General features: G+C 40.0%; 1 protein-coding gene across 11 annotated transcripts in view; it reads right to left on the bottom strand.

Annotated features, from left to right (window-relative positions):
- Positions 1-26,490, bottom strand: part of clec16a (C-type lectin domain containing 16A) — a 290,561-nt gene that overhangs the window by 49,400 nt on the left and 214,671 nt on the right. For all 11 annotated transcript variants that reach the window (XM_041207278.1, XM_041207280.1, XM_041207276.1 and 8 more), the window contains one exon: positions 13,066-13,233. In XM_041207278.1, the coding sequence (XP_041063212.1) occupies positions 13,066-13,233 (168 nt within the window). The remainder of the gene's footprint in view (positions 1-13,065; positions 13,234-26,490) is intronic.

Below are 26,490 nucleotides of genomic sequence, written 5' to 3' on the forward strand. Positions count from 1 at the left end.
GGAGATTAGAGACAGCAAGGGGGCAAGGCCACGGAGGGATTTGAAAACAAAGTTGAGAATTTAAAAATTGAGGCAATTATCCAGAAACCAACATAGGCCAGCAAGCACAGGTGTGCTGGGGGAACAGGATTTGGCGAGTTAAGACATTGACAACAGAGTTTTAGATGACTTCAAGTTTATGGCAGGCAGAAGACCATGAGTGTGTTAGGATAGTGTTACGACTGGGATGAGAGCAGTGCGCGAATTATCAAGCCCCACTACTCCGCAGGCCATATCTTTAATTTAAATGTTCAGTTGTCTCGCCGAAATGGCCAATTGTTTACCTATACCTCTAGTACCCTGAAGAACATGGACTCTGACCAGGATTCTTTCAAAAACTCAATGATTAATTTATTTTTTTTAAAACAAAACTTCTTTTAACAAGTTGCGGGTACTGGTTAACACAACTGTAACCGGGAAGTATAATTATATATCTTTCCTAATGACTTCCCCCAGCCATTGCTGGTGATTCTCTGGAATAGATAGGAAAGGAACCAGACGAGTGGAGTGCCATCCAGCTGAACAATGGTGGATAGGAGGAGGATGAGATGGTCAGCTGTGTCAAAGGCTGTAAACAAATCAAGGAGGCTGAAGAGGAATAGTTCCTTTGTCGCAGTTGCATAGGATGTTATTTGCAATTTTGGTAAGAATTGTTTCAGTATTGTGGAAGGGACGGAAACCTGATCAGAAGCGTTCCAACTGTTGAATTCCAGAAAAGGCAGGTATGGATTCGAGAGGACACAACACCTTCAAGGATTTGAGAGAAAAGGAAGGTTAATGATGGGTGGTAGTTTGCAAGAATGGGGGGGGGGGGTCAAGGGTTGGTTTTTTGAGGAGCAATGTGATGGCAGATTTGAGGGAGAGGGGGTCAAAGCCTGAGGGGAGAGAACCAAAGGCATTATCAGCTTAGATGGGAGCCAGGAATGGGAAGTTGGTTAACACTTTAGTGGGAACAGGATCAAGGGAGCAGGAAATGGGTCTCATGAACAAGATGAGCTCAAGCAGGGCATGAGAGGAGACAGGAGAGGAACTAAAGAAAGATGTGTGTTCAGGGCTAGAGCTTTACAGGGAGTTTTACAGGATGGACTGAGGGAAGCAGCAGAGGGAGCTGATCGGATAGTGTCAATCTTAATGAAAAAGAACTACACAAGCTAATCACACTTGCTGGAGGTGAAGGTGTTGATGAGACAAGAAATAGGGGTTTAAGATGATAATTTGGAGTGGAGAAAAGTACCCAAATTTAAATTTCAGCTTCTCATCTTTCTCTTAGCTCTAAAGCAGCCTTGCATGTGACATACTGCCTGGATCTCCTCTATCTCTTCGTCTCCCTGCATTTAATCTCTCCTTCAACTGACCCCAGTCTATTAAGTCCTTCCCCCTCTATTTTTCCTCTGGTATTTAATCACCACTTCCCTCTAGTCTTTACTCCACTCTATGACTTTCCAGTATTTCAACTTCTATCCTGTATTAACTTATTTCCTTGTTGTAAATCATGGCCTACCCTAATCCCACCACATCTTACTTCCTCTGTTCAGTATTTTTCCTCCCAATCCAGATACTGTTAGAAGTCTACATGTGCAAGCCAACCTAGCAAGAGTGTAGCATGTTTGCTTATGGGTCTTATGGTTTACAATGCTAGTAACGATGGGGAAGATGATTCCATCTTGAATGATGCCACCAGCTGGAGTGTATGATACTTATACATTAACAGCAAACTGAGGGTAAAGTGAGCACAAAGCTACAGTATACTTGAGAGATTTTAATGACATTACTTGCAAAGCAAGAATGACTTATCAAAGAATACACTTATTAAACTCCAAACATTACATTACAGCTTTGAACACTACATTTTTGTTAAAAAGTCTACAACTTATCCACTTCCAAGCCTTCCTGAGTTTGTATCTTCTGCAACTGCAGCCAGTTTCCATAATAGCCATTATAACAAAGGGCAAGTTTTGTCATGCTACCCTGTACCTCATCGGAGGAAAAGGATTTTTTGTTACAGAGGATTAGTGAGTACTTTCTTGGATTTGTAATCAAAATATCTCAACTGTTCTCAGAATTAAACATAGGATTGATAATTGGCTTTTATTGAGCAAAATTTCTTGTAATGCAGATGAGCATAAAGTGGAAGGAGTAATCGCACACAATGTACATCTGCACACCCATTACCAAGAAACTGCAATGGCTGAATGCACAGCATCATTCATAATTGATTCTGGTGACAGGATATGCAAACAAGTTCCCAAGAACGAGTTACAACATTGAACATAAATTTTCTAAAAAAAAAATGAACAAGAAAATCTTTCATTGGAAAATGTGTCATTTTATAATGAATGTGTGCATTAATAATGCAGGTGGTGATTTTCTGTTATTGCTTACATAAGAACATAAGAACTAGGAGCAGGAGTAGGTAATTCAGCCCCTCTAGCCTGCCCTGCCATTCTTTATGATCATGGCTGATCATGGCTTATGAACAAAAAAAACATTTTTCTGGCACTGTCCCCTTCCCAATCTCCAATTTTCTTTCATCCCACACACTGATTGCTGTCAACCATTTTTCCTTTTCTCTTTCTTGTTGTACAGCTGTATTACACATTACTTATTGTAACAAAACTAATCTATTTGCATTTAAGTTATGGCTTCATTGCTTCAGTGTCACTTTTTCTGCCTCTCCTCCTGTTTCTCCTCACGGATGAGTCAAGCTACTTCATACATCCCTTTGCTTTTCCTTTTAAGATGGGGATGTGGGAGTGGAGATCTGAGAATGGGGAGTTTACTGCCAACTGAGAGTAAGCAGGAAGTGGGTTGGGATACAGAGAGAAATGTGCTTCTGTATGGCAACTGGTGCTGGGCCATGAGGACATTGGAGAAAGGTGGAATATAAGAGAAGACAATTGTGGAAAGAGAGGTAGCAGAAGGGACATTTGGGTTCTGCAGCAATAAGGGGGCAATGGAGTTCTGGAAAGCTAAGTGGTTCTATGAGGACTGAACAATTAATTGGACAAAGAATGCTTGGGGAAAGATGGGTTCTGGAAAAGAAGTGGGTCTCTGGGGCCTAAAAAGAGTCAATAGTGGCTTGAAGCAATGAAAGGAAGATAAAAACTGGGGGCAGTGATAGCTTGTTGGATCTGAAAGTAGAGAAAAAGGAATTGGGAACACTGGAAGGGAGATAAGAACACTGCGCTGAGAAAGGATGATAGAGGATCTAGGGTAGGAGGTTGGAGGGCGGGTCCTTTGGACCCAAGTACAGGGTAAGGTTTGGGAATGTAACAAGTGCACTAGCTGGGAAAACATTCAAAATTCCAAACTGAAGAATGACAAATTTGGTGATGACCTGAAAAAGCAGGTAAGAGGAGACCGTGGCAGGCAATAGTTAAGAAATGGCAGGATTGAATTGTGTTAACCATGTCTTTTGCACAGGAGAATTGACCTAGCATACATTTGGTGGTGCAAAAACTATGAGGGGAGGCTCAGCTCTACAGAGGAAGCTCCAGGAGAGGAATAAATTGCAAGTGCTAGGCCAGTCATATACTATTGGCAGAAATACACTACAACTTTTTTTGTATTCAACCTTAATACTGCAACATCACTTACAACAGCTTTAAAGCCTTGAGCGCATAAATTAAACAAGTGAACAGGGCACTTAGTAGAGCACATATCTCCGTCACACTGTTAACTCAACATTATTACAATTACACAGCTCTTTTAGGCTTTTTCCTGCCTGGCTGATGATTTGTAGTTACAAATCACAGAAAAGAAATCTTTTTATTCAGAGTTTTCATCTCACTGAGGTGGTTTCAGTGAGGCAGAAAACACATCCAATAACTTGTTCTAAAAACTCTGCTCACATTTTGACAGCTGTGACAAGTTCCACCATAACAACTGAGACAATCCACAACATTCTTAAAAAAAAAAGTCAATTTGCCCTATTGCCCAAAGTTGATGGGTCCTTTAAAAGATTCCAGGGTGTGGATCTGCATCTTCGACAAATACTAATCAGTTCTTTCTTGGGCCATACTCTGTGTACCAAATTTTGTTGAAATCTGCCCATCAGTTTAGAGACAAACAGACTAACAAACAGAGGAGAAAACATTACTTCTGCCCACCTTCAGGGGCAGAGATAATAAATCAAGCAACATTTTTCTGTAAAAAGCAGAGAAAGCAACAATTAATTCAATAATTGTTTATTTAGTCCTAGTTAACTATCAAGATGAACATTTACCTTTGCAAGAAACAGCTATAAAATATGTTTGTCTCTTAATGAGCTAAGTAAATATTTCTTTTTGCCATTTACAATGTATTTTCATTTTAATCTTTATACTATGGCAAAGATTACAATAAAGGGCAAGTTCACCATTGACTACGGTTGAATACAACAGTTTCTGGACATGTGCTGTTACACACGCAAACAAGCTGTCAAAAAAGACAGACTTATACTTAAATATAGCACCTTTCATAACTTCAGGGTGTCCAAAAGCACTTTACAGCCAATGATTACTTTTGAAATCCTTGTTGTAATGTGGAAATGTGGCAGGAAAATTGCACAAAAACTCCCACAAATAATAATGAAATAATGGCCAGAAACTTGTGATGACTGAGTAATAAATATTGGCCAGAACAACAGAGATAAGCTATCTTCAAAATAATGCCAGGAGATCTTTTATGCCCATCTGAGGAGGCACATGGAGCCTCAGAAAGATGGCACCTCTAACAGTGCAGCACTCCTTCTATATTGCACTGGAATGTCAGTCTAGATTTTTGTGCTCAAGTCCTGAAGTGAACCTTCTGACTCAGAGGACAGGACAGGCATAGGGCAACTGTCCTGTTGTGCCAGCCCTTCAGTTCTCCCACCCTGAACAGAATGTAGCTTCTGTTGACATCTCCACCAAAGATGAAAAAAAAAACAGGGCAAAGTTTCCTCTAAGGTAGAGAACCCCAAACTTGGGGAAAAAAAGGCGTACCTTTCTTTAATAGCTGCAAACAAGATTGGCACTACACTTTAGAAGGAAGACATTCTTTAGCGTTGATCAAAAAGTTAGAAACACAAATGCCACAGAAGTTGTGGTTTTACTCATAGCTACCGGCCAATTGGCAAAGATAACAATCCACAAAATAATTTACAGGCAGTGAAAACAAAGGGAAGCAAGTGCTCACTCAAGGAAAATGTCAGCAGTCTCAGCACACAAATTTGAAATAAAAAGCTACTGAAAATGTATGTAAGAATAAAAAAAAACTTATATTGATGCAAAGAAGCAACCAGTTTATGCGCAAGAACCAAAACTAGCAATGGCATGAATGATCAGATAATAGTGGTTTGAAGGACATATGTTGGCAAGACCCCCCAAAATAACTCCTTGATCAGCTTTGAATAATGCCATGAGATCTGTACCATGAGAACATATAGGCAGGGTATAGGTATAAAATTTCATTTGAATGACAGCAGCTGTAAACGGTGCAGCAAGCCCCCCCATATTGGATTGAAGTGTCAGCCTAGATTACTTGCCTGAGTTCTACACAGCAGTTCGAAGCAATAGCTTTCTGACCCATAGTTGTAACTGCTAATATTAACACAAGCTGACATGAAATAAAAGCAAAGATCTTGAAAACATAGTATGCAAATAATTGCAAGTATTCCCAACTGTGAAACCATCTGGCATCTTTCTGGGAAACCAGAGTTGCAGCTGGCTTAATGACAGATGGGCTCCTTAGTTAACAGGATATGAATTCTAGTAAATGCATGATCTCAGCAAAAGTCATTTTATTGTGAATAAAGCTTTTCCTCAGATGAAGTACAGTCAGTTACCATACATTATGGGTTAGTTTGTATAATTGGTAAGCTTAAAATGCACATTAAATCTGCATCAACATATCAAATGTCTGTCCAGTTAACTACATTTAATACAACATTAAAAAGAGCCCTGTGGAAATTTGAGTAGTGTGTGGTAAATATTTTTAAACACAGAAACGAGGTATGGATAATTCTCATTTTGTTAAAGTTTGCACATGTTACAACTTCCAATTACCATGGCATTATCAGTTTCATTATAATGTTGACATCTGTGCATTCATTCAAATTTCAATACTTGGCATTGAATGGATACAAATTATGCATGGGTAAATACTAATCTCGATCTGCTCCGTTACTAAGAACACACTTCCACTTCTCCCCTCCCCAAAGGCTATAAAAACACTAGAAACCCCTGAATACTCAAATGCTCGACTTTTCCCATCCTCTCCTACTCATCTCTGCGTACACCAATCATTTAAACACTCACCAAAACATCTCAGCTAGTGCCCTCACCTGCATAAATCATCCTCCTATCACCCCCATTCTATAGATTAACTTCAAAATTCTCACTCACTTTCAAATCTCTCTATCCCAATTCTCACTGCCTTCATTATTTCTTCCTTGTTGTGCACAATACCACTTCTTGAATTGTTTTCTTTTCCTTGCTCTCCTTTCTACCATTGGTGCCTGAAAGCCACTATGCTCCTGCCTTCTGGAATCCACTGCTTAGTTTCTTTCATCTTTACACCCCCCTGCTTTTAAAAACCTTTTCAAAAATCACACAAACATACGCAAAAAAAAGACAAAAGACTGTCATAGGAGTCAGATTCATTACAATACAGGAGGTGGTCATTCAGCCCATCAAGCCCATGCTGGCTCTCTTCGTAGCAATCCAATCAACCCTATTCCCCTGCCCTATTCTTGTAGTCCTGTAAATTTACCGTGTTCAAGTGCCCATCAAATCTCCATTTGAAATAATTCTCGAAACACCCTGCCACCTTCAAAGAGTCATGCACATGAATCCCCAGGTCCCTCTGTCCCTGTACACTCTGGGCTGGACTTTACGTTTGCAAATTGGGTGGGATGCCCCCCACGTGAGCATAAAATAGCGTCTGATAACATGTCGGCAATACGAGGTCATCATGCAAGCCTCCAAAATTAAGGAAGGCAAGCAGGCGTGAAATCGGCAGTCCGCCTTCCATTTGAAAATGCTGATTAACAAACTATTAAGCTCATTAACGACCCAATCGTCCGCAATTTTTTGTTGCCTGCTGCATTTTCATGCATTGGACGTGAAAATGTTTGAGAGGCTTTTACGCCAGTTATAACAAGGTGGCACAAGGGTAGAAGAAAAGACCCACCTCCAGGACTATGATTGAATATACCAGCAGATTCTGCTGGAGTGGTGGCAGCTTCTGAGAGATTTTTTAATGACATATTTTATCCTTTTTTTGTATTTTCAATGAAAAATAAACACTGATTCTGAGAGTAGGGAGCCTTTGAATTTCTAGCCACAATTGACTCCCTCGCATTGCCCCTCTGCCACATGACAGTTTATAGTCCCGATTGGACGCGGTGCTCTGCTTTTCTCCTCTAATTGGTCTCCTTCCTGCCAGACAGCCAACAATTGGCCATCCAACACTCGACTGGACACAAAGAGATGGCGGGGCAGAAGTGAGTGGACCATTCAGTTTCTATTCTACCTCCTTCACCCCACCGAGAAACACAAGATCCAGCCCTATAGTTCTGTGCTATATTGCCTCTCCCTGTCCCTCCTGCTAAAATGCATCACCTCACACTTCTCTGTATTAGATTTTATTTGCCACTTGTGTCTGCATTTTGATAATCTACGTCCTGTTGCAGTCGATTGCTATTATCCTCACTGTCAGCCTCCAAGTTTGATATCACTGGCAAATTTTGAAATGTTACTCCATCAAAAAAAAGCACGGAACTTTGGAAAATGCCATTGTCCACCATCCTTTAGTCTGCAAAATAATAATTTATCATGACTCACCATTTTCTATCCTTAAACCAATTTTTATCCAGGTTGACACTGACTCTTTTATTCCATGGGTCTCAAATTAGTTAACCAGCCTTTTATATGGTCTTTTGTCAAAGCCTTAAACTCCATATAGATAACATCCATTGCTTTCCCTTCATCAACCGTCTCTGTTACTTCATCAAAAACACAATTAAATTAGTCAAGCTAAGCACTTTTTACCAAACATGCCGGCTCCCTTTAACTAACTCAAACCTCTCCAAGTCCCTATCGATTTTTTTTCCCTGATTAGTGGTAGGTGAGGTTTTACAAACAGTAATGTTAAACTGACCAGCCTATAATTACGAGGGATGTCCTTACATACTTTCTTGAATAAAGATGTCACATTTGCTCCTCTCTAATCCTCAAGCACCTCCCCTGTATTTAGGGAATATTGGAAAATTATGATAAGGCCTTCCACTATCTCCAGACCCTCTTCCTTTAGCAACCTGGGATGTAAGCCATTTAGACCAGGTGACTTATTCACTCTAAGCATAGAAGCAGAATATTTTTTGAAAGGTGAGAAACTTCTAAGTGTTGATGCTGAAAGAAATTGGATGTGCTTGTACAAGGAATGCAGAAAGGTAGCATGCAGGTGCAGGAAGCAATTAAGAAAGCAAATGGCATGTTGGCATTTATTGTAAGGGGATTGGAGTATAAGAATGAAGACTACTTGCTACACCTGTACAAGGTTTTGGTGAGACCACATCTGCAATTTTGGTGAGACCACATCTGCAGTTTTGGCTTCCACAGTTAAAAAAGCATATACTTGCATTGGAGGTGGTACAGTGAAGGTTCACTAAATTGGAACCTGGGATGAGGGGGTTGTTGTTCTATGATGAGAGGCTGAGTGAACTGGGCTTATATTCTCTGGAGCTCAGAAGAATGAGACACGATCTCAATGAAACATACAAAATGCTGACGGGGCTTGATAGGATGGGTGCTGAGAGATTGTTTCCATTGGTCAGGGAATCTAAAACACAGGGGGTAAGGGGACCATCATCTAGGCAGAGATGGGGAGAAATTACTTCAAAGGATTGAGTGTTTTTGGAATTCTCTACCCAGAAGGTTATAGATGCTTCGTCGTAAATACATTTAAGACTGGGATAGACAAATTTTTGGTCTCTAAGGAAATTAAGGGATGAGGAGCAGGCAGGAAAATAGAGTTGAAGCCCAAGATCAGTCATGATTGTACTGAATGGCAGAGCAGGCTCAACGGGTCACGTGGTCTACTCCTGCTCCTATTTATATTTTGTAGCCCGCAGAGCTGCCCATCAATTTTCACCCCATCCATTACCTCTGCCATCTCAGTTTCTACTGATATTTTGTCAGCATCCTTTTCCTTAATGAGTACTTTGCATAAGTGCATACTTGCTCGTTGTCTTAAAGCCTATATTACTCTTTCTCCACAAGGCCCACCCCATCTCTCACTACTCATTTACTATTTACAAGATGATTATTGGATTCCATTTTGTGTTAACTGCCATTCGATCCTCTTTGCCAGTCTTATTTTCCCCTTCACTTTCCCTCTCAACTTATTGTATTTGACCTGGTTCTCATTTGAAGAATTCACATGATAGGCATCCTTTTTTTTTGACTCCTCATATCCTTCATCTCCCTTGTCATGCAAACAGCCTTGGCTTTGGTTCGCTTACCTTGTGCCCATGCTGGAATGTACTTAGCCTGTACCCAAAACATCATCTTCCTAAAAGATCACTCATTGTTTGGCTACAGTTTTTCCTGTCAATCTTTTGTTCCATTCTATCCTGGCTAAATCCCCCCTCATCCCACTGAAGTTATCCTGTTGCCAATTTCCAAGTTCTACTTTAGATTGTTCCTTGCTCTTCTCCATTGCTAATCTAAACCTTATGACAAAAATCACTGTTACTCAAGTGTTTCTCACAGGCATTTGGCCCACTCACTTCATTCCCTAGCACCAGATTCAGCAATACTTTCTTCCTAGTTGGACCGAGTACATACTGGTCAAGGAAGTTCTCGTGAACACATTTCTCACCTTCTTTACCTTTAGCTCTAACATTATCCCAATCAAAATTTGGGCAATAACCTCAAGACATCTGTGATTTCCCTGCAGATTTGCTCCTCTATCACACATTATTTGGAGGCAGACAGAATACCCCTAGTAGCATGAACATCTCCTTTTTGATACCCAACTCTAACCAAACGGATTCTGTTCTTTTCCCCTCAAGAGAATGCTACAACGTCTTTTCTAATCAGTACTGCTACCTCACTTACTTTTTTCCTTCCCTATCTTTTCTGAACACTTCGCTTCCTTGAATATTAAGCACCCAGTCTTCACCATTTTTAAGCAAATTTCCATTATTGCCACTACATCATACTCCCACATAGCTGTAGTTCACCAAACTTAATCACTGCACTGTAGAAATGTGCTGTAGAAATGCAGGGTTATGCACTGTATCATTTTAAATAAAGCATTTCATTTGCAGAATTATTTCAGAAAAATTCAGCCTTGCAGAATGGTACTTGAATATTCAAGTATTCTGCACAAGATGTGAGTGCTTAATCTACAAAGAAAATACCACTTAGACAAACACCTAAATTCACTTTAAAATAAATACAAAGGCAATAGGTCAAAACGTACTATGACATATGATCTACATCCCCAATGCAACAAGTTTGTATAGTAGTATATGGCTGTAGATTGGAAATTTTAGTTCAATCAACCCCTTATTTACTTTCTCCATCATTCCTTCAATTTTAGAGCTTTATTGGGTTTCTTAAGAGTGTTAACATACAAACATTTCTAAAAGCTTGGAAAGGTGTTAGAAATAATTCTTCCAATTCTTGTGTTTTATGACCTTTAGAGGGACAGAAATTGATCTTAACCTGCAAAGTCTATTATATATGCAACATTCCAATGGTATTCACCTAACTTCTCAAAGCACATTAAACTGAGAGAGAAAGGCAGAGCATTTTCCCAAAGTTCATTTTTCAATTTAAAAAATGGGTAACATTTTTGAAATGCATCTAATCAGCTCACTTGACATTAGCGTTTTGACAACAGTTACACAGCTTCTAATGCTAAAGTTCTAATAAAAGGTTATCGATCTGAAATGTTAACTGTTTCTCTTTACAGCTGCTGCCTGACTGCTCAAGTATTTCCAACATTTTGTTTTCATTTCAGACTTCCAGCATCTGCAGTATTGTATTTTTATTGTAATTATTTTACCTCTATCACTTGTGTTGCCAATTAGAAAATGTAAACATTTTCACTGTTAAACTCTGTCACACTGAGACTGAGCCAAATACACAGTCTCCTTCCTCATCATAGTTTTTTTTTACCCCCCAATATTGAAAGCCTTGTTTCGTTGACAGCAGTTAGAATATTCTACATTTCTTTATAGGAGAGAGAGAAGGACAGAGACAAACAGAAACACGAGATTAGCATCCAAGGACACAAGGGATTATTATCTGGGAACCGATCATAAAACATTAAATAATAAGGGACCTCTGTAAATATGCAGTTCCCCTTCAACCACCCCAGAAACGATCCTGCCCATGCTCTGCTCTGCCCCTCCCCTTCCTGCTGAGACACACCAGAACTTAAAAGTGAAGCAAAACTCAGTTATGCCAATTTGAGGTTCATCTTCCACAATTCTACAAATCCCAGGTCTTCCTACGTGCTGAAATGTGAAGAGCTTTCTCAGTCACAGCTTTTTCCATATTTCACCATTTTCTGCTTCCTTCTGCTTTTCCCTGAACAGTTAATGCTAACGCTCATCTTTTTCACCCACCCTCTCCAATTCACACATGCATTGCTCTTCTTCAATATCGGGTTATGCTGGCACCATTCGTTTCCTCATCAGTTTATGCTGGTTCTTTTTCTTCACCCTCTTCTTCCCCATTTTATATTGGCACCATTTCTCTTCAATTCACAAAGGCACTCCGGTGTTTCCCCAGCCCAGTTTGCAAAGGCTGAAGACATCCTTCTCAGATTCTCCACGCATCCACCATATTTACACTTGCACTGTTATTTCCCAATTCTTTCCTCATTTCACATTGTGTTGCAGAGTTTCAAACTCAAGGAACAATAAGGTAGAAAGCAGAATTAGGAAGTGGTACAAATTGTTATTCACAAATGCAGACAAGCAGACACTAAGCCTGAAAAGCATTATATAGGAGGTAAGACTTCCCCCCCCACCTTTCCAATTTAACACATCTCTGCTGTTTCTATTTATTTTTACTCAAATTATTTTCAGGGTAAACAAGAGTAAAATGAAAAATGACGGGTGCTTTTACATTGATTTTTATTTAGTTCGGGTTGGGTGCCAGCTCCCCACAATTATATTGCTAAAAACAGCTCACCAACCCAGAGCTTAAAATTGCAGAGCCACAAATATGCCTTAAATAAAGCAATGGAGAAAACCTGTTTAAGCAGCACAAAAATTTAAACTGTTTTTAGATTCTTACTGAACCACACTTGAGAAGAATAATGGTTAGTGCGGTGTTTTGGTGACGATGACCTAAAAGCGATGAGAACTCTATTGTGGGCACTGCTACACTGTATGGAGGAACTGACTGAATCAAATAGAAACACAATCTGGTGCTTAACAAGTATCGGAAACGTCAGTGAATTAACTCTTCAAATCACATATAATTTTGCAAATTCAGAATAGAAAGAAAATTGAAAAATAATCAAAGATCTATGTTTGCCCAATAGCTAAACTTATACACATACAGTATATCCATATATCCTCATGCAATGCTTATATTACTACACAGGCACAAACACTCCTGCAGATCCACCACTGGTGGGAGGACACCGTGTAACAAATTTGTTTTATCAAGGCCAGTTGTTTCTAGTTTTTTTGTTACTGTGGATGGGAATGTTTCAGGTTCCTTCACTAAAAGAAAACATTTGCTTACTTAACCAACTGTGTCCCAGGCTGCTATGTACCAATATAAATAGATGGGATGCTCTAGTCTACTCACACAGAACACTTTGGCCAAAACTCCCAAATATAAAATAGGTTAAAAGCAATGCACAGCCCAAGAGAGCATTTCCTGCTTTGGTAATCTCTGAATTAAACTGAAGCACTACTGCAAGCCTGTTAGCCTTATTGCACTGTAACTAAACTATCACAGTCTTCAAAAGGTTAAAGTTTTTGCACAAATAGTTAAAAATATTTATTTGAATGAGTAGAACATTAAACATTACCTGGAACTTTATCAACAGAAGCAAAAACTGAACGCTGAACTGTAGGATCACTGACACCACGGCGAGACTGGTCGTAGAATCTAAAAGGTAAATGATGGGCAGAAGAAGGCGACCCATGTCCAAAGCCCATGACTTCAGAAGAGGTTTCCACTGGGAGATCCAACAGTACTAGAGTACAATAGAAACATTTTAATGAACAGTTTAAACAAAGATATTTCAAATAATTGTTATTCCTGAACAGAATTTGGTTGCATGAATTCATTTTGAAAAAAATAACATCTAGAACTATAATTCTTCTGCATATTTCAGACATGCAAATATTTTCAATTACATGACATTTCCCATGTCTTTTTGAGTTTATAATGAATGTTGTAAAATTGCGCACACTGATGTGGTGTAACATTTTTAACGTTGGTGCTCGATATGCTAAAATGTCCATTATAACGCACACTAAGCTATAAATCCCATCCAGTTGTGCATCAGAACCGGGAAGCAATACATTTATCATGTCCTCCTGATAAAACAGTAACCAGAGTTAGTCAAACTCCTTCGCTGTAGAATGGAGCAAGTTTTTAGCCATATCCTATATTGATAGCTTCCAATCAGAATGCAATTACAAAAAGGACTAAAGAGGGGGTTAGGTGGTTCTTCAAGTAATACGATGGAAATTAGTAAGAATGGTTTTTCTGCTGGTCTTGAATATTTGTCAAGAATTTAAGTACAAATTGTGATTAAGGGCAAGTAAGGCAGTGCTTTAAGCTTTGAGTTAAGGAGTTGTCTATAAATAGCTTGAATTACATTTATAATATCACTTGCAATCCAAGATTAATTTACCACCCAATTATGCATACTGATTAATATTATACTTGAAATCTTAAGTGTTGTTGTTCATAGAGCTGAGGTGGAGGCTGGGCTGTCAGTTAGGCAGGTTCAGTTGGAAATTGTGGGTTGAAGCCACGGCTGATGGTGAGGCTGGACCCCAGCTCAAGATCATGCAGACAGGAGTGGATGGGAATGGGGTAAGAAAGATGCCAGTGGATGTGAGTAGCAGGTACAGGCTAAGGCATAGGTTCAGAATGAGCATCTAATGGGATCACAAGGGTAATCTGTCACAAGAAAGCTGCAGGTAGAAATCAGGTCTCAAGTTGAGGCAGTGTGTAACCTCCATGAACTGAGCAGAAAAGCACCGGGACTATGACTAAGAACCTGGGATCATCAGCACCTGCAGTTACTGAGATTGGGAGCTAATCTTTATTGGCATTTCCATGATTTATTTATTCTGTAAATGTAACTGTATTTCAAAACTCCTCGTCCCACACTACCCAAATTCAGTTCTGTCCACTTTCTGAAATTTCGTTAGTTGCATTTTGTAAAATATAATCCATTGTCTGGTTCCAGGCATGTTGGACTTCAGTTACGTGGATAGACTGGAGAAGCTGAGGTTGGTCTCCTCCGAGAAGATTGAAAGAAGAGCTTATAGAAGTGTTCAAAATCACGAGGGACCTGGCCAGAGTAGATAAAGGGAAACTGTTTCAATTAGTCGAAAGGTCAACAACCAAAAGGACACCAATTTAAGGTGATTCACAAAAGAACCAAAGGCAACATGAGGAAAGGCGTTTTTTTAAATAAAGGAAGTGGCTAGGATCTACAATGCAGTACCAGAGAGTATGGTGGAAGCCCAAAAGGGGCTTGGCAGGGCCACAAGGGAAGTTTGGGGGAGTGAGAATAGCTGGGTTTCTCCTTCTGTGCTGTAACCATTCTACAGCACTATGTAGAAACAGATTGATAATTTGCAAAGGAGAAAATAACCATTTAGAAAACAGGACTTAACCAGCTAGAAAGAAGAAAACGAGACACTACAGACATGAAAATGTTAGTAAAGATAAAGCTCATGAAAATGACACAAAATGCCCATTATGACCAAGTTTTAGTTTAGGACAATATTTTTTATCAGCCTTCCCTACAACTGAGCTATGAGAATCTAAATTATGGACAGAAATTTTCTCATCACTTGCTGAGAGTAAGTTCAGTTTTTCACAACTATCAAATACCACCATTTCACAGGCAGAGTAGGTAAAATTGAGCTAGAATAAGTGAGAAAAACAATTACTTATGGCTGCGGGTCAAATGCAGTCATTTAGACCACTTATGAAAAAGTGGACCCAAGCATTGGAATAAATATATTGTTCATATGCATTTCTCTTGTATAATTTATTTAGTGGATTGCTAAAACTTTATTAAGTCACAAGAATTACCTGAAAGTTCTAGTCACTTGCCATGTAAATATATTTCAAAACTGGCTGTCTGGAAAGGAACTGAATTGGGGAGAGAATTTTTATCCTTGGCAGTTAGTGCCAAAGCTGCATTCCAGGATAAAAATAAATGTACTATATACTCGTAGTAAAAAAAGTGCCGAAAACAAAAAGCACAGAAGAGCTAGAAATTTAAACTAGCTCCACAACAAGTTATTGCAAAGTTCTTTATTTCTGCTTTTTGATTTATGACTGTTTGGAACAATTGTCCTTATTTTTGAATTAACTGCACCAAGATTAGAGAATTGAAAGCCTCTTCATAGAAGGATAAGAGAATTTTAAGGCAAACAGCTAGATTAACCACCAAAACTAAAGTTTAGCATAGCAAAAAAAAATCTTCCTCCAAACATTAGTGTTCAGCACTAATTAAAAAGCAGAATACTGCAGATGCTGGAAATCAAATAGAAACAGAAAATCCTGGAAATATTCAGTAGGTCATGCAGCATCTGCGGAGGGAGAAACAGAATTAACATTAACTCTTCCTCGTTCTGCAGATGCTGCCTGACCTGTTGAGTATTCCCAGCATTTTCTGTTTTTATATTAGTGTTCCTTACATTTGATTAATGATAACCAATCATTAATTCTGACATTAAGTCATGGGTGAGACCAATGCAACACAATACAATTGTAAAGTAAATGTAGAAAACTATCTTTCCTCAAAAAACTTCTTCATTGCTCTTGCGTTCTCTCCAACAGATATGTTTCATCTTCTACAAAACCATATTCACAACTTTGTCTTTGGATGTCCACTTTTCTCAAGTTCCACATTTCAGCTCCATACAGCAACACTCCAAACACAATTCTTGATAATTCTTTTAATCTACTCATTCTTATGCTGAGAATTTTTTTATATTTGGAGAATGCATTCTTTGCCATTGCTATTCTAGCTCTGATTCCTTTACGGCAGTAACCATCTTCTGATAAGATTGACAATCTGACAATGCCAGAGAAAACTGACAAAAACAAAAACAGAAATGAAGGTAAACAAATGCATAAAAACTAACCAATGAGCTAAGATGACCAAGCAAGCAAAAGTGAGATACTGGGGAGAGCAGTGCAATGAATTGAAACAATTACAAAAAAAGAATGGACACTATAAAGGAATCAACTGGAGGAAGGAGAGGTAAGCAAGCATAAAGAGGAATTGATAATAGAGATGCTAAACTGCATATAGAACTGGAAGAAGTAAAGAATAGATGGAAAGAGTACATTGAAGACCTGTCTGACTAAGGTGGCAAACTAACAGAACTAGAAACAAGAGAAAGAGAAAGGCGACGACATTTCCCAAGATGTAAATGGAACATTTCCGCATCCCTCTGAGGCATGACTCAGCACTGGTTAACTGTACAGTAAAACCCCTAATCACTTCCTGTACCCTGACTCCAATTTTACCTTAGTTTTCAACCTCAAAAGACAGCAACCTATTGCACCCACCATGACTTCTTCTATTCCCAGCACCAGCTCATGCTTTCTCTAAATGATAAAACCAATCAGCATCAGCCCACATCAAAGCATGGATAGTTTTATGCAGCATCTAGTAAGAGGTTCTGGAATGAGGTTTCATGAAGGACACCTACAGCCAACATAATTTGGAGACTTTCAGTGATTCAAATCCAGTCCAGTGACAAGAGTTCAAGCTGAGAGTTCCTGATCAGCTGACGATTAGGTTCACTGGATGTGTGCTCGGTGTTCTCAGCTTGGAATAGTGGGATAGCCATCTTGGAGTGAGAAAATCTGCACCAAATCACAATTTGCTGTGCAGCAATGTAGGATTTTTACAAAAGTTACTGGCTTTCCTCATTAATTATAATTAATATGACGGATACTGCTAAGTATGTTTTTAAAAAATCAGACCTTATGCAGTGGCTACTTATATTTTTCTTTAACATTCAATGTCAGATAGATATGAAAATCAAAAACATTATATGTGCTTTTTTTAAACTGGTTCTCTATGAAATAAGTACAAAGTACTTGCTTGGAATGGCAGTTCATTTTGTAAGATGAAGGTTCATTTTTGGTGGTATGTTATAGCAGACTTTATAGGTCAACAAAACAACTGTATACAATCTCCTCTTCGATTTATTTCAACATTGTCATTAAAGTTAAAATTACTTGGGGATTTAATTAGAATTGAATCTATTACTACATAGCATCTAAGATTTTGCAGTGTCCCTTTGCAGCATTGAAACAATGTTGAAGGGAGCTTATGGCTAAAGAATATACTTATACTTACACAAAAAAAATGAAAATGCATGTTAAATAGGTCAAGCTATTTCATAAATTGCAACTGTAATTCACAATGGTTACACAAGAAAAATGTATATTTCCCTGTAAGTTTGTGGTTCTCAACTATAAACTGTGGTCACATTGACAAATCAGATTCTAACCACTGAGGAGCATACTGAAATACATCTGGGTGGAAAAATCACTTTGCAGTTCAGAGTGCAGCATTTGAAGAATCTCAAATTATTCAAAAACTTGCATCAAGGAATTTTTGAAGTATACAGAATCCCTCTAGCGGTCTCAAGTTCCTATTTATTTACTTTAAGCATACAAAGACTGGAGCAGAGGAGACAATTTCCTTGAGCACCCCCCGCCCCCACACAACTGTCCCAACTCCCACCACTGTTCTGGCCAAGAAATCAATGACAATTATTGAGAGAGAACTTGATAACTTCCCCTCCAATATCTTGTTGGGAGCTGCTGGCTTTCTCACTATGGAAATCTAATGTAGATAGAAACCCATTTTGAGGAGCTAAAGGAGGAGAAAATAAAGCCAGCATTTTACCCTTCAACAGCCTTGAGATTTGTTGATCCAAGAGCATTGCACCGCCTAAGGGTGGAACAATTTTAATTCTGAATTATGTAAAATCCAAAAAATTACACCCAACATTCAGTTGTAGCATTCTCACTTGAATCAGTAGATTGTGCGTTTAAGTCCTACTCCAGATACATAGTCACATAGTCTGGGCTGACAATTCAGTGCAGCACTAAGGGTGTGCTGCACTGTCAAATGTGTCATCCTTCAGAGGTGAGGTTTTACTTGTTTGCTCAGGTGGATGTAAAAGTTTTCCCCTATATCATGGTTAATATTGATTACTAAAACTATTATTAATCTGATCACTAAAACAGATTATTTGGTCAATATCACACTGCTGTTTGTGGGACCATGCTGTACACAGATTGTTGGATTGTAGGAAACAGGACAGCCAATGACTTTTTAAAAATTTATTTACAGGATGTGGGCATTGTTGGCTAGGCCAGCATTTATTGGCCATCCCTAATTGCCCTTGAGAAGGTAGTGGTGAGCGGCCTTCTTGAACCACTGGAGTCCATGTGGTGTAGGAGCACCCACAGTGTTGTTAGGGAGGAGTTCCAGGATTTTGGCCCAGTGCCAATGAAGGGACAGGGATATAGTTCCAAGTCAGGATGATGAGTGGCTTGGAGGGCAACTTTAATGTGGTGGTGTTCCCATGTATCTGCTGCTCTTGTCCTTCTAGATGGTAGTGGTCATGGGTTTGGAAGGTGCTCCCTAAGGAGCCTTAGTGAGTTTCTGCAGTGCATCATTTAGGTGGTACACACTGCTGCCACTGTTCGTTGGTGGTGAAGGGAGTCACAAGTATTTAATTGGCCATAATGCACTTTGGAACTGCTTGAGGTTGCAAAAGGTGTGATGTAAATGTCAATGCCAATCAAATTAGCAAAGGTAGTCTGGAAGATGAGTTTGTAGACTGTTTTCTTGCCAGTTTCCTGGAACAACATATTGACAAACTAGGGACAAAGCACTTTTAGATCTAGTATTGTGAAAGACAGGGTTAATTAGTAATATCATAACAAAAGATGAACTGGGAAATTGTGATCATAATATAAGTGAATTCCACATTAAATTTAAAAGCGACATACTTCGGAGGTGGTGGCATAGTGATATTGTCTTTGGACTAGTATTCCAGAGACCTAGGATAATGGTCTGAGCACCCAGGTTCAAATTCCAACACAGCAGAATTCAATATAAAAAACTGAATTCAATATGAAAAATTCCGGAATTAAAAGTCTGATGATGACCACGAAACCACAGTTGATTGTCATAAAAACCTGCCTGGTTCACTAATGTCCTTTAGGGGAGGAAATCTGCCATCCTTACCTGGAATCTTAAATTTAAAAAAAAAGCCAATTACATAGGTATGACAGGACAGCTGGCTAAGGTTGATTGTGTAAATAGATTAAAAGGTATGGTGATAAATAAACAGTGGAAAACATCTAGAGAAACAATTCAAAATGTTCAACAAAAATACATTCCATTGGAAAACAAACTCAGCAAGAAAGATCCATCTGTGGCTAAGGAAGTTAACAATGGTAGAAGATTAAAAGAGGCTTATAATGTTGCAAAAAACAGTAATAAGCCTGATCATTGAAGTATTTTAGAAACTAGCAAAGGGCCACCAAAGAGCTGATTAAAAAAAGGGAAAAAGTAGAATGAGAGTAAACCAGTAGGAATATAAAAATAGTTGTAACAGCTTTTATGCGTATATATGTGGGAAGAGGGTAGCTAAAGTAAACATTGGCCCTTAAGAGGCATTATCATAGGGAATGAGAGAATATATTTTGTGTCTATCTGCGTAGTAGAAAACAAAAATTACATACCAGAAATAGAGGGTAATCTAGGGGCTAAAAGTGCAAGGAGCCGGAGGTAATTAATGCCAGTAGAGAAAAAGTACCCGATAAACTTATGGGACCAAGACCTGATGGCCTACGTAATAAGCTTCTAAAAAAAGAGGTAGTGGATGCGCTGGTTATAATTCCCCAAAATTCCCTATATTCCAGAATGATCCTAGGGCATAGAAGTTAGCAAATATAATCTCACTATTTGAGAAAGGAAAGAGTGGGAAAACAGGAGACTGTAAATCACTTAGCCTAACATCAGTTGTTGGGAAAATGCTGCAATTGAATCACAGGAGGCGTTTATTTGGCTCATCATCTCTGTACTGGCTCTCTGAAAGAGCATTATGACTCAGTGCCATCCCCTGCCTTTTCCCTATAATCCTGTACATTGTTTCTATTTAAATAATCATCTCATGCCCTCTTGAATGAACCAATACATTTCCAGACAGCATATTCCAGACTCAAACCACTCACTGTGAGAATTTTTTTTCTCACATCGCAATTGTTTCTTTTGCAAATCACTTTAAATCTCTGCCCTCTTGTTCTATGTCCTTTAATGAGCAGGAACAGTTTCTCCCTATCTATTCTGTCCAGTCCCCTCATGATTTTGAGCAACCTATCAAATCTCCTCTTAGACTTCTCCTCTCCAAGCAGAACAGTCCCAGCTTCTCCAATCGATCTTCAAAACTAAAGTTTCTCATCCTTGGAACCATTATTGTAAACCTCCTCTGCATTCTATCCAATGCGTTCACTTCCTTCCTAAAGTGGTGCCCAGAACTATACACGCTATTCCGGCTGAGGTCTAACTGGTGTCCTATACAAGTCCAACAATACCTCTTTACTCTTGTACTCTCTGCCCCTATTAATAAAGCCCAGGATACTGTATGCTTTATTAACTGCTCTCTTCACCTGTCCTGCCACCTTTAATGACATGCACATATACACCCAGGTCCCTCTGCTCCTGCACACTATTTAGAGATGTATCCCTTATTTTATATTGTCTCTCTATGCTCTTCCTACTAACATGAATCCCCTCACTTCTCTGCATTGAAATTCATCGGCCACCTATCTGTCCACTCCACCAACTTGTCTATATCCTTCTGAAGCTCTACACAGTTCACAATGCTTCCAAGTTTTGTATCATCCACAAACTTTGAAATTGTCCCCAGCACATCAAGATCTAGATCATTAATATATAATCAGGAAAAGCAAAGGTCCCAATACTGACCCCTGGGGAACTCCACGACAAACCTTTCTCCAGCCCGAAAAATATCCATTAACCATTACTCGCTGTTTCTTATTACCAGTTTGCCCTACCTTTCCCTTTTGAGGGAATATAGTTCCACTGTGCCTGAAACATTTCTTCTTTGAAGGTAGCCCATTGTTCAGCTACAGTTTTTCTTGCCGACCTTTGGTTCCACTCTATCTGGCCCAACTCCATTCTTGCCCCATTGAAGTTAGCTCTCCCCCAATTATTCTTATTCTGGATTGCCCAATGTCCTTTTCTACCGTCATCCTAAACCTTATGACACAATGATCACTGTTTCCTAAATGTTCCCCCACTGACATTTGATCTACTTGGCCCATCTCACTTCCAAGAACCAGGTCTAGCCGTGCCTCCTTTCTTGTTGGACTGGACACACACTGCCATAGAAAATTCTCCTGAACACACTCTAGGATCTCTTGCCATTCATGCTACCACTTTCCCAGTCTATATTTGGGTAATTAAAGTCCCCCATTATAACTACTCCACAATGTTTGCACCTCTCTGTAAATTCTCTATAGATTTGCTCCTCTATATCCCTCCCACTATTTGGCAATCTATAGACTACACTTAGCAATGTAGATGCACACTTTTTTTGTTCATTAGCTTTAGCCAAATTGATTCTGTCCTTGAACCCTCTGGGACATCCTCTTTCTCCAGCATTGCTCTCCTTAACCAATACCACCACCCCTCCTCCTTTTCTTCCTGCCCGGTCTTTCCTGAACACATAAGAACGTAAGAACTAGAAGCAATAGGCAATTCAGCCCCTCGAACCTGCCCCGCCATTCAATACGATCATGGCTGATCTCATTTCGGCCTCAACTCCAATTTCCCGCCCTCTATCCATAACCTTTCAACCTGTTACTAATTAAAAATCTGTCTATCTCTCCCTTAAATTTATTCAGCATCCCAGCATCCACGGCACTCTGAGGTAGTGAATTCCACAGATTCACGACCCTTTGTGAAAAGTAATTCCTCCTCATCTATGATTTAAGTCTATCACCCCTTAGCCTAAAACTATGGCCTTTTGTTCTAGAATGCCCCACAAGGGGAAACATCCACTCCACGCCTACTTTGTCTATCCCCTTTAGCATCTTATATACCTCAATTAGATCTCCTCTCATCCTTCTAAACTCTAGCAAGTATAGGCCTGAACTGCTCAATGTCTCCCCATAAGACAAGACTCGCATCTCTGGAATCAATCTAGTGAACCTCCTCTGAACTGCCTCCAATGCAACTACTTCCTTCCTTAAGGGGACCAAAACTGAGCACAGCGCTCCAGGTGCAGTCTCACCAATGCCTTGTACAGCTGCAACAACACTTCCCTATTTTTATACTCTATGCCTTTAGTAATAAATGCCAAAATTCCATTTGGCTTCCTTATTACCTGCTGTACCTGCATACTTCTTGTACCCAAGAATATTTAACACCTAGTCCTACCCTTTCTTGAGCCAGGTGTCTGTTATTGCCACATCATCATAATTCCACATGGCAATCTGCACCTGTAACTCACCAATCTTATTTACTGTATTCCGTACATTCACATTCACACAGTATGACCCTGATTAAGACTTCATTACTTTCTCCCTCACTCTAGCTCCACCTATTAACTTACTATTCTCTATTCTAGTGCTATCTGTCTCTCTCAGTATTTTGCACATCTTGCTATTACTCTAATATTTTCTCCTGGTTCCCAGGCCCCTGCTGAGTTAGTTTAAAGCCCTCTCAACAGCACTAGCAAAACACGGCACAAAAATCTCAGTCCCAGCTCTGCTCAGGTGCAACCTGTCCAGCTTGTACAGATCCCACCTCCCCCAGAGGCAGTTCCAGTGTCCCAGGAATCTAAAGCCCTCCCTCCTGAACCATCTTTCCAGCCACGCATTCATCTGTACTGACTTACATGTGGCACTGGGAGTAATCCGGCGATTACTACTTTTGAGGTCCTGCTTGCTAATTTTCTACCTAGCTCTCTAAATTCTGTCTGCAGGACTAGATCCCCCCTTTCTACCCAAGTCATTGGTACCAACATGGATCATAACCTCTGGCTGTTCACTCTCCCGCAGAAGAACGTCCTGCAGTCGCTTGGTGACATCCTTGACCCTGGCACCAGCGAGGCAACATATCACCCTGCAGTGGCATTTACAGGCGCAGAAACGACTGTCTGTTCCCCTAACGAATCCCCTATCACTATTGCTCTTCCTTGCTTCCTCCTCCCCTCATGTTCAGCTGATCTGCTCATGGTGCCACAAACTTGGCTCTGACTGCATTTCTCTGAGGAACCAATGCCCTCACCAGTATCCAAAATGGAAAACAAATTAGTGAGTAGGGCCCCATGGGACTCCTGCACTGCCGGCCTGGTTTTCTTGGTCTGTCGGGCGGTCATCCTTTCTGACCCCATGCTCTTCCTAACCTGTGGTGTGCCCACCTCTCTAAACTTGGCTATCCAAGTAGCACTCAGCCTCACGGATATGCCACACTGACTCCAGACACCGCTCGCGCTCCGATACCCAAAGCTCAAGTTTCTGTACTTCCTGGTCATCTCGGTCACTAGTAGTGTCCATGACTTCCCACATATGACAAGACACACATTACCAAGCTGCGTGTCATGTCTTAAACTTTACTTCCTTTACATTAACTTAATTTTACTTTGGTTTACTTATATTACTGACCCTGACTTACTCTTATTCCCAGTATTTCTTACTCAAATCCAAGTAGCTACTTTTTAAAAATAATATGCTTTTCTAATTTACAGCTGCTTAAAGGAACTCCCCAACACCAGTTTCTTACCAACTAACGAACTTACTGTTTTCCTGTGATGTCACTGTTCAATTTTTTTTTCAAACTCAGCTCTGAAGGTGACATTTACACCCAGGTCCGTTTCTGCTCAGCTGCTCCTGTTCTCAACTTAGAATAACTCCTATGTATACTGCACTTCTTCCCCTCACGTGAACCTAATTTGCTACTTATTTGGTCTCTGTCTCACTCCAGTGTAGTCGCCTGTCTCTTGCACATCCCTCAATTGCTCATTAAGGAAGTCTTAACAATAAGCTTAGGAAAGCATAAGTGTGGTCAGACAGGTACCACATGATTTTATGAAAGGGAAATTATACTTTACAAATTTTTGAGGGCATAACTATTGTAGATAAAGGGGAACCAGTAGATGTAGTATACATTTGGATTTCCTAAAGGCATCTGATAAGATGTCCCACAAACTTTTTAAAAAATTTGTTTATGGGATGCAGGCGTTGTTGGCTAGACCAGCATTTATTGCCCAACCTTAAATGCCCTTGAATGGTGGTGGTGAGCAACCTTCCTGAACCTCTACAGTCCATGTGTTGTTGGAACACCCACAGTGCTGTTAGGAATGTTAATACACAAGATATGGGCTCAAGGAGTTGAGGGCAATAGATTAGCATGGATAGAACATTGGTTAATTGGCAGGAAGTGGAGAGTAGGGATAAACTGGATATTTTCAAGTTGACAGGCTTTGACTAGTGGAGTGAAACAAGGGTCATTGCTAGGGCGTCAGCTTTTTACAATCTATACTAATGGCTTGAGTGAAGTGGCAGAGTAATGTACCTGTGTTTGCTGATGATACAAAGCTAGATGGCACCTTGAACTGTAAGGAAGACACAGCGGCTGTATAGAGATATCGATAAGATGGAAGTGATTGAGCAACAAGTTGGCAGATGGAATATAATGGGTAGAAATGAAAGGTTATTCACTTGGATAGTAAGATTAGAAAAACAGAATACTTTTTAAAAAGGCATGAAACTTGTAAATGTTGATGTTAGAGGAACTTGGGTGTACTTTTGTAAGGGTAGCAGAAAATTAACATACGTGTACAGCAAGCAATTGGGAAGGCAAAAGGCATGTTGGCCTTTATTGCAAGGGGACTGGAGTCCAAGAAAAATGAAGTCTTGCAATAATTGTACAGGGCTTTGGTGAGACCACTCCTGAAGTAGCGTGTGCAATTTTGGTCTCTATACTTAAGGACATGTATACTTGCATTGGAAACAGTACAGCAAATATTCTCTGGGTTGATCCCTAAGATGAGAAGATTGTCCCATGATGATGGACTGACTAAATTGGGCCTAAGCTCTCGAGTTCAGATGAACGAGAAGCTATCTCATTGAAGTGCACTAGATTCTGAAGAGCCTTGACAGGGTAGGCACAAAGGTTGTTTTCTTTGGCTGGTAATCTAAAAGATGGTGGCACAGTCTCAGGATAATGGGACAATTATTTAGGACTGAGATGAGGGGAAATTTCTTCACTCAAAAGGGTTGTGAATCTATGGAATTCTCAACCAGACAGTACTGGGTGCTTGAATGTTTAATATATTTAAGGCTATGTTATGTTTTTGGTGTCTCAGGGAATCAAGAAGTATGGGAAGGACAGGGAAGTGGAGCTAAGGTTTTTAAATTCATTCATGGGGTACGGGCGTCACTGGATAGACCAACATTTATTGCCCTTCACTAAATGCCTTTGAGAAGCTGGTGGTGAACCGCCTTCTTGAGCTGCCTTCTTGAACTGCTACAGTCCATGAGATGTAGGTACATCCACAGTACTGTTAGGGAGGAAGCTCCAGGATTTTGACCCAGCAAAGGAACGGTGATATATTCCCAAGTCAGGACAATGTGTAGCTTGGAGGGGAACTTCCAGGTGCATCTGCTGCCCTTGTCCTTCTAGATGGTAGTGATCATGGGTTTGGAAGGTGCTGTCAAAGAAGCCTTGCTGAATTCCTGCTGTGCATCTTGTAGATGCTACACACTGCTGCTACCGTGCGTAAGTGGTGGAAGAAGTGAGTGTATGTGGATGTGATGCCAATCAAGCTAACTGCTTTGTCCTGGATGGTGTCAAGCTTCTTGAGTGTTGTTGGAGCTGCACTCATCCAGGCAGGTGAAGAGTATTCCATCACATTCCTGACCTATGCCTGGTAGATGGTGGACAGGCTTTGACGATTCAGGAGGCAAGTTATTCGCTGCAGGATTTCTAGCTTCTGATCTGCTCTTGTAGCCACAGTATTTACATGACTAGTCCAGTTCAGTTTCTGGTCAATGGTAACCCCCAGGATGTTGAAATTGGGGGATTCAGCGATGGTAATGCTATTGAATGTCAAGGAGTGATGGTTAGATTCTCTCTTGTTGGAGATGGCCATTACCTGGCACCTATGTGACACGAATGTTACTT

This window comes from Carcharodon carcharias, chromosome 15, assembly GCF_017639515.1.
Source record: "Carcharodon carcharias isolate sCarCar2 chromosome 15, sCarCar2.pri, whole genome shotgun sequence".
In the NCBI taxonomy this organism is placed as follows: domain Eukaryota; kingdom Metazoa; phylum Chordata; class Chondrichthyes; order Lamniformes; family Lamnidae; genus Carcharodon; species Carcharodon carcharias.